At 33.1% G+C, this 17816-nt stretch overlaps 1 protein-coding gene across 6 annotated transcripts in view; it reads left to right on the plus strand.

Moving 5' to 3' along the window:
- The window catches only part of LOC126734085 (E3 ubiquitin-protein ligase RNF144A), a 246320-nt gene extending 228764 nt beyond the window's left edge, over positions 1-17556 (plus strand). For 5 of the 6 annotated variants that reach the window (XM_050437620.1, XM_050437613.1, XM_050437609.1 and 2 more), the window contains 4 exons: positions 2557-2719; positions 2775-2930; positions 3039-3259; positions 5584-17556. In XM_050437620.1, the coding sequence (XP_050293577.1) occupies positions 2557-2719; positions 2775-2930; positions 3039-3259; positions 5584-5829 (786 nt within the window). In that variant the 3' untranslated portion in view covers positions 5830-17556. The remainder of the gene's footprint in view (positions 1-2556; positions 2720-2774; positions 2931-3038; positions 3260-5583) is intronic. The other variant, XM_050437627.1, reaches the window with a different exon arrangement.
- Positions 17557-17816: the final 260 nt, after the last annotated feature.

Raw genomic sequence — 17816 nt, forward strand, 5'->3', positions numbered from 1 at the left:
CCTCTAGGGGAAACCACCTAAAAAAAAAACGCACCGTGAACTCTCTCAGGGATGGTGTGGAAAAGAGTATACCAACATTGTAAAAACAGAGGTAGAATTTCATGACTCTGATCAACCACCCTGAAGGATTACAACACGTTATAATGAGGGCACCAAACAATTTCATAACCTTGGTTTTATTATTAAAAATTAAATCCCCCAGAATGGTTAATCAGACTTTAATATTATTGATTAGCCACTGGCGTCTATTTGTTTATTAGTAGACACATACCTATGCCTAATAAAACATTATTCGATTGGTTAAACTGTTCTATTATGTTATTCTTATTTTTTATGTAAAAAAATAAAAAGCAAAAATTTTGAATGTTCCTCACCGAATAAAATAGTCTTTTTTTTGCAATATAAAACCGCTCAAAATTTACCCTATCTTTTTTTTATTAACTTTTACCCATAAAGCCAAGAATTACCTAATGGCCAATAAAAAGTATCAATAGTAATAGCAAAATTACTAAATTCAAGGGTTTAAATCACTTAGGTTTTAAGTTTGCTAAACATATGTACATATATTTGAATAAGTGTGCAATGAGGAAGTTGCATGAAAAACAAAATCGGTTTTTTAGTATTAAAAACCGAAGAACAAAGTAAAATAATCAATACGTATTTTTTTATTTTGCTTAAATCCGATTATTTCAAAAGATATTCGAGTTTTTAGTTTTGTATATATAGATATACAAAGCATGGAGTGACGACATTAAATTATCGTGTTGTGACGTCACAGGCACATTTCAAACCGCTGTAACTGTCAATTTTGGAACTATGAAAAAAAGAAAAACCACGTGTTTATTTATTTTTCATTCCCTATCAAAATCAAAAATAAAAAAAATTGATGCAACTTCCTCATTCCATCTTTCTTCTTTCTAAACATTTTTTGAAATTGTGAGATATTTGTAGGAATTTGATAATTTTTTATTAACCATTTTTTAGGAGGCGCAATACTACGCAATAAAATAATTTTCTGTAAAACATGAATTCGCCTCAACAATTTAGATTTTATTTAATAAAATTTAGTATCTAAATATCTTAAAAACCTTAATACCTAAACTATATGATTTCCACTATAAACGTAAATAAAAAATAAGTAATCAAATAATCTACTCTACAAAAAAATACGCGCTAATACAGATAAAAATATCTTACTGGGCGAATTTCTGATCATTCATCTGTAGCAGTAGTTTAATTTTGTTAAATTTAGCAGAATCCGGCAACCCGCTTCATCGCTCCGTCGAAACAAAACGGCGCGATTTTAAAAATTTCTAATTTAATAAGGCCGGCCGACGACAGCGCCAAGTGCGGCGTGCGCCACGTCCCTTGGTAAGATTACGCATCTATTTTCTCGTTAGCCTATGTTAGTACTAAATTTCTATTGTGACAGACGATAGGTGTTCGACATTACCGCAGACTGAAATAGTGCGACAATATGCGCGTTCCAGTCTGGGTCATCACGACGTTGTTACGTATTGCTGAAGTATAATGTTAAATAAGTAATTTGAGAAAATATGTATTATTTAAAATTAGCCGTTTGTTGTCGAAAAATTTCAATTTAGGATTACGTTTGGATGCACAATTTATTATCCCAGACTATTTTGTTTGTTAAATTTAGTCATGACTCATCGTATCTTGACATTTGACATTGATAATCCTTCTTCCTGATAGGTGCTGCCAAGTTTTAGTAGAGCCTCTAAGAATCTGATAGAAAGTTGGCAACAGTGCTGTCATTGGTTCAACTAGTTCTAGAATTACCTGTCAATATGCGATGCGATCATCGTTCTTTTTCAATTAAAACTGTAACGAAAAAAATTGGCAAAGTAGCCCTCCGGCTTAGACCAGCAGCGGGAACCAATCCCGGATAAATTTGTTAAATTTTGTTAAGGGAATTTTTGGAAAGGGCACGTGGCACATTACTAGTCTTAGTTTTCTGGTTAGTTTCCTAATTTTGATATCCGACCAGCTAACCACCATCAGTTCCAAACAAAGAGTGTGCTGAGAGGCTGCTAAGGGAAGCGAACAAGGGGAAACAAATGCGTATTTAAAAAAAAATTATAAACTTATTTTCTATTTGTATTTTCAAAACTGGCGGGTGCACCAAGGAGATACCAAGAGTTTTGATAGGATGATGAGTAGGATTCATGTCATTGCGTCCCAATGATAATGCAGACCAAAAAATCTAAAAGAACTAGATAAAACCTCAGCTCCCTGATATACAAAAATATATTATTCCTCAAGTAAATTATTGTATTTAAGATTTATTGGACTTAAATTAAATATAACGAGAGGTATCGCTAAAGATTTAAATTTATATTTCTTCTAAATACGTGAATAAACATATTTTCTTCTTCTTTTTAATAATTGAGCGTATGAGACAGTATTTTCTAAATTGAGTTGTACTATACAGTGACATAATACCCAAAAAAAATAAGTAACTCTTAATATTTTTTTGATAATACGTTTATTATTTATACATGTATTTATCAAAACATACCATTCACATTTTTACAGTGTATGAAATCCTATGTTGAATTCGAAATATCGGAAGGAGCCTACGACATTTCTTGTCCAGATGCACAATGTTCATCTCAGGGTGTGTTGGAAGAAGACGAGATCCAAAGACTGGTTGGTAGTGATTTACTAGAAAAACACAACAAATACAGGCTTAATAGAGGTATATGTTTGATTGAAAATCTTTTTTTGTTTTGATATTTTCTTTGTAATTGCAGAGATAGAATTAGACAAGAGTCGAATGTGGTGCCCCAGGGCGGGTTGTGAGACAGTTTGCCGACTGTGCCCTACTCAGCCTTGCTCGCCCCAATCTGTGCAGTGCCCAACTTGTTCGACCGATTTCTGTAGTAATTGTAAATTGGAGTGGCATGAAGGTGAACAAACATTTGTTTTTCTTTGTAATAAAAATATGGCATGAATAACCTTAAACATTTTTTAATCAGTTGTTTTGTTATTTTGGAGACTTTTTTTTCCATTTTCAGCAATAATTCTCTTTTATATAGGTGTAACCTGCGATGAACACACCAAACGTCTAGCGAAAGAAGGTAAGACAATACCAGACGCCGGCATACCCTTCGATCCAGATCTAATAAAAAGATGTCCAATGTGCGGCGTGCCCATCGAGAAGGATGAAGGATGCGCGCAGATGATGTGCAAACGCTGTAAACACGTGTTTTGCTGGTACTGCTTGGCTAGTTTAGATGTAAGTTTTAAAATTTGTTAATGGAGCCATAACAATACATTTTTATTTGCTGAAACCAAAGTCAAAAGAGCAAATTTGACGTAACTATATATTGAACAAAAAACAAATTACTTTTTCTATTTTTAGGCTAGATAATTACTTTAATTACCAAAAGAATTCTAAATAATTTCAAATAAACGTTATCACTAGTACTAAGGCCTAATATTTAATTCTTATTTTTTCAAAACCTAAAGAAAGATATATCATCAATGATATCCGATTTTAAACTTAAAATTAAAATTTTAATCTTAAAGACGGTAAAATTACAAAAATTTACAATTTCCATTTAAGAGTTTTGCCAATCATTTCAACTCAATTTTTGCTCTTCTGTTTTAATGTTCAAACGATATTTTTTACACAAAACTTAAATTAAATCAAAGACTGCTTGTCTAATTCATTGATGCAATTCCCAGATAATAATAGCTCTGTATAGTGTGCATCCTTTTATACCTCTTTATTCTATCTCTTTTTATTTAACTTCTTAAAACTGTGTTTACTCTTATCCTGTGCTCTTTTTCATGCGAAGCGCTTTTTCTCTTTTAAATATATATAACACTATGCATTTATTTTCAAAAATGACCAAATAAGAGACAATTTTCGTAACTTATTATTTTGTAACTTATGACAGATGACACAAAAAAATATTAATTTTAAAAAATGTTGTGTCTTTCTAGGTGTGCAGTGGAAGTTTTATTTGTTTATATCTAGAATGATAATAAAGGAAATTTTGAAAAATATGATATGCTAGTTTGCTACATACGATGTAATGAAAATTCGCTCCAGACGGCAGGCTTATATTTTAGGTACCTAAAATTTTTTTATCCATTATATCCCTATTTAGTAATGGGTTGCATTAACTATTGAGGTTAGAAGAAAATTTAATTAATCAAGGTGCCTTCTCAAAACCAAGACCAAAAAATTATCAAAAAGGAAATCAATTGGATGAAATTAATATTTTGGCATGCATAGCTGGAAATCCATCTACATCTTGTAGAGTCATTGAGTAATTTAGTCGAGGAGAAGTTAAGCACATTTGATATTAAAAAAACTCAAATTCAGCCTTACAGCGACGCTGAACGTCGCATATTTTTCTGTAATTGGTATATTGCCAGATACAATTGAACATTAACTTTGGCTGATTTGTAATATGGAATATGGAAAATCCTCACATTACTCTTGAACGTCGACGGTATGAAAGGTTTGGCTTTAGCGTTGCATGTTTTATTCTGGATGGGTAACTAGTTTTTAGAATGTTTAAAGGTGTGATAATAGATCGGATATTTAAACATACTACAAGAAGTATTTGTAGTATTTGAAGTATAATTCTTCCTCTGGCAAATTTAAACAATATATTTTTATACCAGATGATACACCATCAGGACATAATGCGAATATTATTTATCCATTCCTAAAGGATTCGTTTCCGCAAAAATGGATAGGAACCAATGGTCTCATAAGGTAGCCAGCAAGATCTCCCGATCTTTCCATTTTAGGCTTTTTTTTTTGTGAAAATAAAGTTTATATGGTGTGGTATACAAATTCAGAACAATTACAGTAATCAATAATAACAGCTATACAGAATTTGCGTGAGCGTCCCATTATACTTTTAAATGCGATAAAACGCATTACGAGATTATGTGAAATTTGTGTAAGAGAAAATGTAAACAATTTTGAACAATTTCTATGCAAGAATTGGATAGAATTTTCAAAAAAAAAAACAGCAAATAATAAAAAATAAATAAAATACAACATTGTAGAAATAATTAATATTTATTTTTTTTTAAATTGACAGTTATATAAGATTCTGTCATGCCATTCTTGAAAACAATACGGCGTTGTTTCCATAGGAATGACCATGACCTACTATTGAAATAAAAATTTTAAGTTACAAAATTATCTTTACAGTTACAATTATTTGGTTGCAAAATCCAAAAATTTTAAAATTGCTATGTAGAATAAAAACTATGACAGCCGTCAAATTTCTGACAGTCGCATATTTCGTTTTATAAAAAAGGAGCATAGTAATGCGGAAACCGCAAGACTCTATTTCCTATAGTAACCGAGATCGCCTACAAGTGTCTAAATTTGGACACCCACTTTTTGAATTAGAGCCACACTAGTTGCTTCAAGATCATCCCCAAGCATGCACTAACTTATAACGATAGTTATAAGTTAGTGCATGCCTTTTCGTCCAAGTAATTTTAAAAAAGAATTTTCTGTACACTTTTTTACTTACTTTTTTACACTTTACAAACAATTAACAAAACATGTTGATTGTCTTTTAGGACGATTTTCTACTACGTCACTACGACAAAGGGCCGTGCAAAAACAAACTGGGACACTCTCGTGCTTCTGTGATTTGGCACCGGACACAAGTGATCGGGATATTCGCGGGTTTCGGTATTCTTTTATTAGTGGCGTCACCTTTGCTACTTTTGGCTGCACCCTGTATAGTGTGCTGCAAGTGTCGCATTTGTAATGCCGGTACCACCAAATTAAACCATGACGATGAGATACACGAGGATAGATGATTTGTAATGACAAAGGACTAGAAGGTAAAATGTTTTAAAAACTCAAAAAACACTATGAAGAAGTTTTAAACCTTTTTCCTCAATAGATCTTTGACTTTAAGTTTTGCTGTTACTTTAGATTTTTTAAAATATCCAGTTGCGGTGTGGTTCCTCGTAACTTTCTTGGTTAAAAGATGAAAGATTCTGTTATTTTAAAGTCAGTATTTTTTCAGCAAATTTAACGAATGTTACATACTCACGTAAGTGTAGGGGAAAGGCGGGCAAAATGGGGGAGTTTGTCTCCAAATAAAGATAACTTTAGTATTAATTGACACAGAAACTTAAATTAACGAAAAAATCATTTCTACATATCATGCCTAAGTTATAAGAGCTTAAAAGAAAATAAAACATATACAAGTTTTTTGTTACAGTAATTTTAGCAAAACAATGCTAATTGCCCTGTTTTGCCTGCACGGTCAGGCAAAATGGGATTGGACCTTACTTGTATAACTCACCAACTAAAACGGCTTTGTCATCTTCGTCTTCAAATCCTGCGCATGAGTTATGGGGCCAGTGGTGACACGTTGAGCAAGCTATCCATCCTTCCGTTGACGAAGAGTAAAAATCTTTACTTCAAAACTTCACTGTCACTTGAGTCATTATTTTTCAGAATAGTGGAGGCTTTAGTAATTTTTTTCTTTTTTTGGTGATGGTGCAAGGTTTTCCTTCACAAGAGTTTTCCCTTTAGAATTTTTATTCTTTTTTTGCTCAGCTTCCTCTAGCTCGTTTTTGTAAGGCGAAGACGATAAAATAGCAGTCTTTCCTCTTTTACGAGAAACTCTTTTCTCAGTTTGTTTTATTTTAGGGATTGGAATTATACCCTCAGGACTAACAATCTTAAAGCTCATCTCTGAACCTTTTGATGTACCTGATTTGGAAATATCAATTGGTTCTGGAGTTTTTTCTTTAACTAAATTAATTTCCGATAGTTCTGTTTCATTCATAGTTTCACTATTATTATTTTTAGGTGGTTTTTTCAATATTTTCATTTTGTTCAATATTTATTGTTTCGGAAGGCAAAAAGTGTGCATCAGTGAAAACATCCAGGATACACGACCAGGATTAGCTCTAAGCCATGTGGGTACTTCTTCAGCGTTTTTTTTGGTTTCATTAAAGCTACATCTAGGGCTTGTAGCCGATGGGTGCAAAGGGGAAGGTAGCAGATCAAAATAACTCCATGTTCCCTGGCGTAATTAATAACTTCCAGGTTTTTTGTGTGGGATGAATGTCCATCCAAAAGAAGCAGAATTGGTGGGTCTTTTGAGGGCTTGGCAAATTCAACAAATTTTTTGAACCAAATGAAGAATAAATTTTTATTTATCCACCCAACCGCCAGTAACAATTCCATCCATGAAAGCTTGTTGAATTTTTTTTCTACCAAATATAAACATGGGAAGCATGTATGCTCCTGAAGCCGAAAAGCATATTTCAACGGTGACGATCTCACCCCTCTCCCCTGACGTCAAGGCTCCGACTTGTCTTTTCCCTTTAGTTGCAATAATTTTAGACATTCCCTTTGGATTAACTGACACTCCGGTTTCGTCTACATTATAGATTTTATCGGCTGTCAGTTGATATTTATCTACAGTTTCGATAAGTAAGTTAAAAAAATTACCTACAACCACTTTATTAAACCCCATTGCTCGAGCTCCAGGTGTTGCTTCTGGTGTTCTGATTGAAAGTTCCGGATGTCGACGCAAAAAACTCTGCATCCAATCCTTCCCAGCCATGCCAAGTTCTTTATTAAACGGATGATCAAGTTACGAGCTCAGCTAATTGAAATGCTAAACGTCTGCATTCAGTCATCGTTAAACTAAACAATCTTTTTTCCATGTGCATTAAATAATTTGCAAGGTCTTGTTCCTATTCAGGAGTGAATATTGCCTTAAATCGTCAAAGATTTAGTAACAACATACCCGGAATTTTCCCTAGCTTTTTTAACGTTGCGCTCTAATGTAGATTGAGGCACATTAAAACTGGTAGATGCTCTGTAGTACCCCATTTTGCCATTTAATACTGCTATTACAGCATTCTGCATACTGTCCGTGGATCATTCGTGTCGGTCAGAATGGCGGTTGTACTTAAACACCATCTGAAAATAATAATTCTTATTATTGTTTTATATTGGGCGGGTAAAATGGGGTAGTACCCCATTTTGGCCTACCCCGTTTTGCTCAAATGCACATTTTGAGGTTAGGTATATGTCTTCCCTGTTCGATTAAAAAATTACTAAACATTTTTACACAGAAATATGCCTAAATGTGTATACTTTTCCATAAAGAATAACAATTAAATATAAATTACAATTATGGCTTACTTACCTTTTATTAAATTATTGACGAAAATATACCTGCACCTCTAAAACAAACACCGCTCGACTGACCGATATTCACGCAGCTTCTGAAGTGACAGCACTTTTTGCCATCGATCGGGCAGGGTCTTAAACTAAGCTGTACGAACTTTCGGATAGATGGAGCTGGCTGTACTAAAAATAATCACGGCACCCCGTTTTGCCCGCCTACCCCATCTTGCCCGCCTTTCCCCTACCGGGAGGGATCAGTCTCGAGCCTCATCACCAGGATCTCTAAAATCATAAGATATATAAAATTCGATTAAATTATTTATTAATTATAAAGATGTAATCTGATAATTAGGGATCCATTTTAAATTTTGATATATGAACATTTTTACTATGTCGGCTCGCTTATGATCTTCTTGTGATTTAATTTATTGAGGACGTGCTATAAACTGTATAAATACGTGTATATAAAATGTTTAATGTTGTTATTTTAGTTTAAATCTAGTTTTTACTTAATAGAAATGTATGCAAATTTACAAAAAAATAATAACCTTAAATATACAAAAATGTATAGAGCTGCTGATGGTGAACTTCATGATTCAATTATAATCGATGAAGTTGTTTATTCATAAGTAAGACTAACCGAACTAAACCGGGATGAAATATCAAATATCTATAGAAGAGAATATATATATATATATATAGACCTAATAACTTTTCTATTTTTTAATTGAGTGTTTACATTCTACCAATTGTTTTCAAAAATAAAACTATGCAAAAGTAAAGAAATGTATTTTTATACTTTTTAGAATTTTAATTGACCGATTTTTATGCCTTCAAATCTCAACTCTCCTTAAATTATTAAAAATGGGACCTTTGTGGCTTTAATATATTTTTAAAATAAAATAATTTTATAATTTTTCTTTTGGTATTACTACTTTATTTTCTTCAATAGTCTTAAAATGCATTTTAAGATATAGCGAATAAGCTTTAACCTAAGAGTTACTTACATTTTTATTTAAGTTATACCTTTTGTTCGTAGTTTCGCAGCTATAACGATCTTTTGCATTTAAAATGAAACAAGTAGATAGGATCAAGATAACATTGTTTACTACTAAAAAAAATATTCGATTTGAACTTAAAACATTGAAAGGCTAGAATTAGCATTATTATAGAACTATGGGCAGTTTCTTTTTGCAACATATCTGATGCAATGATGCCAAACGCTCATGTAGAAATAACAAAAAAAACACTTTAAAATATCATAAAAATTTGTCACTTATTTTGACAGGCACAAAACAATACTAGGGGAAAGTGTTGTACCTTGGGTCATTTTTTGGTTTTTTACTGTTATACATTCTAGAAATATATATTTACGAAATGTATTTCATACATTAGTTATACTAGCTCTTTGTATACGTAATTTAGGTTTTTAAACATTTACAAACAAATTTTAACTTTCAAAAAACTAACCAGTTTTTTGAAAAATACGTTTTAGCTAGCCCTTAAAAGATGACCCAAGGTACAAACCAGTAATGTACCTTGAACCAGTATATGTTGTACCTTGGGTCAGTTATAAAAAAAATAAATGGAAACGAATTTTTAAAGATTTTTCTTAAATATCTTAAAGACATAGAAAAAGTTATTAATCGAATGAATATATTTGCAAACAAATACTTATTTAACATTAAATCCACTAAATTCAACATCAAACTGAAGGTGAGCATCATGACGTGCAGTTCCGTTTATTTTGTGTGGTTGCGGAAGCTTACGTATAATATCGCTACGCAAAAAATCATAGGTCTCGGTTGAGTCATTTATAAATTGAATGGTGCTTAAAATTCTGCGTACATATTTGAGTTCGTTATGAGTCCCACTATTAAGTATTTTGGCAACATAATAAGTGAATGATTTCTTTCCAGCAACTTTCACTAAAACGAAGTCTCCTTGTTGAATATCAAAATCTTTAGGTAAGTCGTATATATTTTGGTCATTTATTAATTGTTCCTCTCTAGCTACTAAGTCCTCAAATGTTTCTTCACCACTACTTTAAGTTGATCTATCCTCATATTTAGCAACGCTTTTTGGTACATTTTTCAAAACACGTTCTTCAACTATTCTCTTAGTAGCTGCATAAACCAGATGATGCATTTGCTAAAGTCTTTCTCTTTTTAAGGCCCTCTATTTTATCTTTCTCTGGAGTGTCAGTAAGGATACGTGACTTTCCTCTAGCTCTACCTGACTTCATTTTCTGTCGTTCCTCCTTGAAGAAAATTTGATATAGAGGGATCTCCATTCGGTTTAACGTTGACTTATTTACGATTGTCAGTAGACTGATCTAAAGGACGATTGGTCATATATGATGACAAAAACTCGCTCTCTTCAAAAATATTTTCATTGACTGGATAAATACCACTTACTTCAAATCCCTTCTTAGTTAGATGTAGTAAATGTTTTTGGAAATTCCTTGCCTGCAAGCTCAGCTACATCATAAATCGTAATGGTTCGTCCAGGATGCATAATCGGATGATGACTGTAGTCTGACTCTGATGCGGCATTATAATAAGTTTTCATAGGCCCAACAACTGTTCTGTCGAGCGGTTGCATATTGTGACTAGTATGGGGGTGGAACGTAATCAGTATAATGCAAATATTCTTTGCAAAAATAAATAACTGGGAAATTCACATGGCTATCCTGATTGTCTAAGACTAGTAAAACTGAATCTTTAATTGATGGTTTCACATGATTCTTGAAGTGATTGATGCAAAAACAATATTTCGTTTGACCAACCGGATGGATTTGCACCTCCTATGGTTCCAACTGGACAACCCTTCAGCATATGCGCCTTAAAATTTAATCTTGGAAATATCATCATTGGCGGGATGTGATTGCCAATTCCATTTATTGAGGCTATAAGTGTAACGTTTTGTCCTCGTTCTGCACCGGTCTTTTGACCCAACTGTTTTATTCCCTTGACTCCGATTATTTTTGGTGGCTTATGGACAGTTGTTAGGCCTGTCTCGTCCCAGTTCCAAATTTTTTCTAGTGTGAAATTGCCGCAAGATAGGCCTTGTTTGTAATTCCTAAAGAAGATGGGGAACGATGTTTGTTTTATTAAAGGCCGTTGATCGGGCCAAACTCGTAGGCTCGGGTTTCCGAAGAGACAAATCTGCATGTCTTTTAAGGAACTGCCTTAGCCATTCCTTTCCAGCTATCTTATTTTGGGCCCAAGAAGGCGGATGTAACTTATTATTTGTAATTGCATACTGGTATGCTAAGGTAAGAACATCCATTTTAGCCAACTCATAATGCAGGCGTGCAGCAGTGAGAAGAAGGTTTTTAACTCAACCTCTTCTTTTTTATTAAAAACCTGTTTCACATTATTAGCAGCAACATATGAAAGTTCTGCAGCTCCCGAATTTCTGAAGGATTGTACGTGTCTGATAAGCGTATTTTTGGATATGTTATAGCATCTTACCGCTTCCCTAATTCATAACTCCCCACTGATGCATTTATTAGCTGCTGCAATTATATCCTGGGAGTTTATGTGCGCTCTTTTTGCACCTACTTTACTTCGAGGCATTTTTATATGACTATCTGAAACAATAGAAAGTCTTTTAAGATATACCTATATAATTAAAATAAAAGTAAAAATGATATTATTTTCAATAAGATTGTGCTTTGTAATAAGTCATGTACCTTGGACCGGTCCAAGGTAAAACAGTTTTTCTTCACGACGCCCACGGACAAGCATCACAAATTTGAACGTAGCCGCTGTCAAGAAGTTTATTTTGAAAAACCGCCGTACTACAGTGCAGGAAATTTGTCAATCTGAAAATCTTGAAAAAGTGCGACAGTCTTTCCGACCAAAGAGACATGGTTGCAGTGTAAAAAAATGCTCCTACTCCAAGATAACGCCATACCGCATACTGCCAAAATTACACAACAAAAAAATTCTCAAATTAGGGTGGACTACTTTGGAACACCCTCCCTAAAGTCCGGACCTCTCTCCCTGTGATTTCTACTTGTTCGGGCCTCAGAAGGAAGAGCTTGGAGTGAAGCGAATCAGCAGCAACCAGCAGGTCAAAAGCTTAAAGTGTAAATGGCTAGAGAGCCGACCTCATTCATTCTACGAAACGGGCATGAAGAAACTTCCAATTCAATGGGACAAATGTATTCAAAAGGGAGGGAACTATGTAGAAAATTTTATTTTTTGTTGATAAGTTTTTGCAATAAATTTAAAAAAAAGGTTGGTTAATATTTGATCCACCCTCGTATTTTCGAAATTTTTGAAATAACAATAAAATTGAATTACCTATTAAGGTTATAACTAATGGTAACATTGGTAACAGTTTTTAAAATTAACTAAAGAAATGCCCCTTTTATTTTCATAATTTTCTGTAATATTGGGAGTATATTTACGAATATGAATGGGTCGCTGGGTCATTTCTTGGCAAAGGCTGCAAAGGAATTTCTAAGGAAATGTAGGATGACGATGACTCCACAGACTTGTATTTAATTTCTACAGACTTTGTAACATTCTTGAGATTTTTGGGTAATGGGCTCAACGACATACAGCTATTTGCGGCTTGCTCCGTCAGTTCCAAAGGATAGGTGGATTCAATTGTGCGCTTCATTACCGAAAGGGAAAAATTAAAAGAAATCTGATATTTAATTTGAATTACTTTTCAATCAAATAAAAAAATGAAACAATATGACACTGATGTGTTTTTGAAGGTGGTAGACAATGGTACAGTGAAAACATCTTGTCGGACTTGCATTGTCTTATTTATTTAATGTAAGAAAACGTCAAAAAAATTTTTGACAAACTATAAAATGAATGTCAAATAAACGTCAAATTACTTTTTACGCAGTAGTGCCTAAAAAGACTTTTTCTTCGGAAAAAAATTGTATGTTACACGTGTGTTAAATCCTCTTTTTCTATTCGTTCATAAAAAAAGAATCATTTTACACACTTATTACATAAATAACTATCATGCATTAGTTTTTCTACTGTTGTTTTGTGTTTTTTTTGTTTTTTTTTTTTAAACAAAAATTTTTAAAACTGTACAAATTCATCGAAAACAATGATTTATTTTTTTATGAGATAAGGAGTTTTGCACCCTTAATGATGGCGCAATTGGAAACTGGTCATTACTATTTTGAATAGGCTCGTAATGTATTTTTTTGGTATTACTTGGTGTTGATTCCCACGTTTCAAATTCACTTTGAAAGCTATTTCTATACTGTGTTACAGGTTGTCCTTTTTATAAACAATATTTTTTGCTTTTGTGTAAGGAATAAGACTATACTGTAAATCTAAACATTCGGGAGAGTAGTTTTTATAGCAAGACTGATTCATTTGCAAGATTTTAAATTTCATTTTGCCTTCGAACAGTTGTAATAAAATTTTCATTTACCTTAGTGGACCATGTATAAGTCGTACATGTTTCTCAATTACCCTGTGTGCGCGGTCTATCTCTTTAGCTTCAGAGGGAGCTAGAAAATTTTGAAGTACGAAAGACATAATAGATTATTTTTTTTAATGCATTTATTATCTTCAACCAATTTTGTCAGGATCCGTACTAAAGCATTGGCGAAATCTACCCCTCACGACGAGTTTACCGCCCTCACTCCACATACTGTAATGGACTGTTTTAATTAAATTGCAGTATGCCTAATTAAATTATAGCAATTTAGCTTTTACTTATAGAAATGAGATGAGAGAACTACTGCTATACTTTTATCATTTTTTTTGTCACTAACTTTTTCTTGTTTTATTTTTTTATTAGTTACGTGTGTTTCGTAAATCTGAACAGTCTCTTCTAAAGGGTTAGTTAGTAATTTCAATTCTGTAAATTTATTGTATATATCTTTTTTAGGTTTATGAATGGAAATATTAAGCTCAATTAATAATTTTCGAATATATGTTAAACTTATTTTCCCAAAATGTGTCATGAATAACTTCTCTATCTCGAGCACTAAAACTATTGCTACAACAACTAAATTTCCAATTTTGTGTTTTACAGTCATACTTAATACTTTTTTTGGGATGAATATTTGCTTTGATATCTACGCACTCTTCCCCAGCCTCCCACTTCCTTTTTCTTATATTCATTTTCCATTTATTGGAGTTACGAGACCTTTTCCTGATAATTTTTTTTGTCGATGAAGCATTGACCATATCCATGTGGGTTTGAGCTTGTTCCTCAATGGGTATCCCCCCATGGAATTCCGTTTCTGCTCGCCTCATTTTGCTGATTGTCAAATTCTTTATACTTGACTTATTCATTTGTATTATCATTCCTATTTTATTGTAGGTTTTATATAGTATAATTTTCCATAATCAAACTGTATTTATCTACGACTAAGTATTGGAAATATTTAGACTCTCTTTGAAGATATTTCTTTTTATGTTCTCTGAAATGAAAATGAGAAAGTGCAATTTATTTTTAAATATTCCAAAAATCAATATAATAATTTTTCAATTTTCCTGGTCAAATTCGAGCGACCCAGTCATGGCCTAGTTGCAGTTTTATTATATTAGGTTTTTTATTTATTTGAACGGTACAACCAATTTACAAGAATATAATAAAATACCTATTTTTTTACCAAACATTAGTATTATATTAGTCTAACGGGAAGTTCCTAATAATAAGACAGCATATGTCATAGGAGAATTTTAATTATTAGAAATAATTTTTTGGGAGGAAGAAAAACCTTCTGTTTTCTGTCTTTTAGGCACTGGTTTTGTTTAGAGCGTTGAAAAAATTAAACCACAAACCCTGCTGTACTACAAATTTATTTGCATGAACCAGCAAACAATTTGACTCCTTTTCCTAATAATGAGAGTAGAGATATAATCGATGTCGAGAGAGAGAGAGAGAGCGAGATTACTTTTTTCAGCTGAGACGCAAGATGACCCTTGCCTCTTGAGAAATTTTAATTGAGTGCCGAGTTATCTCCGTTACGTCGCACCCTCGCTACTGGAGCAGGTAACGTACTTAATGCTGATTGGTGCGCCAGGGAAGAATAATATTGCCGATTTTTTATCTAACGGCGAGCAGAAAGATATTCTAAGAAAGTCGGCAGTTCTGATGCGGTTTTTTGCTTGGTTGATATTTTGGGTTAAAAAACTATTTAAAATGAGAACTGAAAATATATCCATGCGCGATAATTTCGAACAATATGTTTAACAGATATTATACAAAACCAATAAACTGAAAAAAGCTAAAAACTAAATACTTTAGGTAGCTTAGATAAGCAGCATATGAAAAAAAATAACAGTCTACAAAAATTGATTTGACTCAAAAACAGCCGAAATTTTAAGCTCACAACTTCGCGGTATACTATACACAAGAGAACTAAACGGAGAGTTTATATAAATATAGAAATATTTAATGGTTATAAGGTCATAATCATTGGAGCAATTTTTCGTTTTAATGTAGCTATAGTGCGAATAAACAGGTCAGTATCATTATTTCTGTGTAAAATATTAAGCCATGAGCAAGCTCGATATAAAAATACATTTCTTGCTAAGTTACTAGTTCTATTTTCTAAATAAAAATTAAGGTGTTTTCTAGTGTGCATAGGGGGACAAAAAGTTTAGGTCCCTTAAAAGTGAGGTGCATGAATTTTATAGTTGCATAGTTTAAAGAAAAAAGCTGGCTGCTTAGAATAGCGCAGTGCTTCAGAGATAAAAAATATAACTGTGCTTAATTTATAAATGAATATTTGAGATTGACATACACTCGCACTTTTTAATATTCAGAGGTAGTTTATTTATTGACAGTACAATAAATAAACTGCTTTAGCATCAATGCCTCTTTGCAATAGATCATAATTCTCTTTAGATTCTATTATGCGAAATATTTTTAAGTCACCTGCAAATAAAAAATACTCAGACATAATGGTACCAGTGATATCATTGACAAATATAGAAAAAATTAATGCTGCAAGATTGCTTCCTTGGGGGGGCACCACTCAGTGTGGGATAACAATTTGACTTAAAACAAAGCTTTTATGCATTGGCGGAATTTTAGAAAATTTCCAAACATCTGGAAAAGTGGAAGTTTTTATAGCAAGATCGAATATAAGGAGCAGGGGGGCTGTGAAACATTATGCACAATCTCGAAGAATAAAAGGAGGGATCATATTATGTCCAGATGAGTGTTTGTTTTTAATTTTTTGCAGTGTAGTCTTCACTTCATTTTCAGTGGGTTTATTAATATATTATGGGAGCAGACATCCGGGCTAAGGTGTGTAGGCACTGGATGCGATGAGTCGACGTAACACTCTTAAAAAAGTCAGCAAAATCTTTGACAATGCATTAGGGTGCTATAAATGAGGAACGACCCAGAATCACCGAAGCAGGAATTCAGGAAATGTTTATCCTTTATTCGTCATTAACGTATTTCCAAAATTGTTTGGGATTATTTTTTACAAATGACTCAGTTTTATATATATATAGGCATCTCATGTTTGTTAGTCTTCTAATATTAGAGAATGCAATATAGTTAGAATGAAGTTTATTTTTCCTGCATATTTTATGTTTCCTGCAAGTTTTCATTTCTTTCGTAAATTTTTGGTAATTTCATTTGTATACCATACAGGGTATTTTAATTCGTATTTGTTAAATTTGAAGAGAGGCACTGTTTGGTCGAGTATATCTTATAGATGTTCATAGAAAAGTGATACTGCTAGATTGACATCAGACGCAGTAGTTAAAAACTGCCAATTGGTCTCTGAGAGGAGTCTATAAAGCAGAGGGTAATTAGCCTTTTTAAAGTTGTAGCATTTGCTATTAGGATGGGTTTGAAAGGAGCCACATGATAATTTATTCTCCAAGACCAGAATGACATTGATGCTGGTATGCGATTTACCTTCAGGAACAAGTGTTCGATTTTCTTTAGGCGCCTCACACTCAAAATTATCAGGGCGTTTGTGTATGCGGGTTCACACACGTATTTCTAATTAGTTTTTCGATAAAAAAATACACTGTTTTACCACTAAAGGTATACTTTGTTATGTTATCTTAAGTGTTCATTTTATCTACATTAGAGAAGTAAAAAAGAATTATACATAAATATAACTTAGTTACTTAAACTAACTAAAACAAACTTAAGTCTAAAATGTGCATCTTAAGAGCTATGCTTACTCTACTGATAACATAAATTAACTAAGGGTTAATTTACAAAATGATATTATATGTTTAACATTTGAATTGAACTCACCTACTGTAATATTTAAATTTTGCCAAAGTCATTATTGTATATTGGCAATACACCAATTTTTGAAATTGCACGCTTTACGGCACCATGGAGCTGTATTATCGTCTTTTATGATTACTAAAGTCCCTATTTTTTTTTTGCGGGTGGAAAATGGATTACGCACACCCCGCCAGTTGAAGACCAGGGTAGTGTGGGACTCGCCCAAAGATGGGCTGAGGGGTATACCCACTAAAAACCATCCAGAATTGTCACTGAGATGGCAGTGAGCACCGAAAAAAGAAAAGAATGGGTGTTGGACTATGGACATAGAAAAAATGTTAGTTGCGCGGCGGTCGCCATAGTACGTTGTTGGATGTACTGAAAAGACGAAAAGCGGTGACGCCACCGCAGCGCGCAGTTCCTTCGCTAGGGCGAGGTT

This window comes from Anthonomus grandis, chromosome 1 (assembly GCF_022605725.1).
Source record: "Anthonomus grandis grandis chromosome 1, icAntGran1.3, whole genome shotgun sequence".
NCBI lineage: Eukaryota > Metazoa > Arthropoda > Insecta > Coleoptera > Curculionidae > Anthonomus > Anthonomus grandis.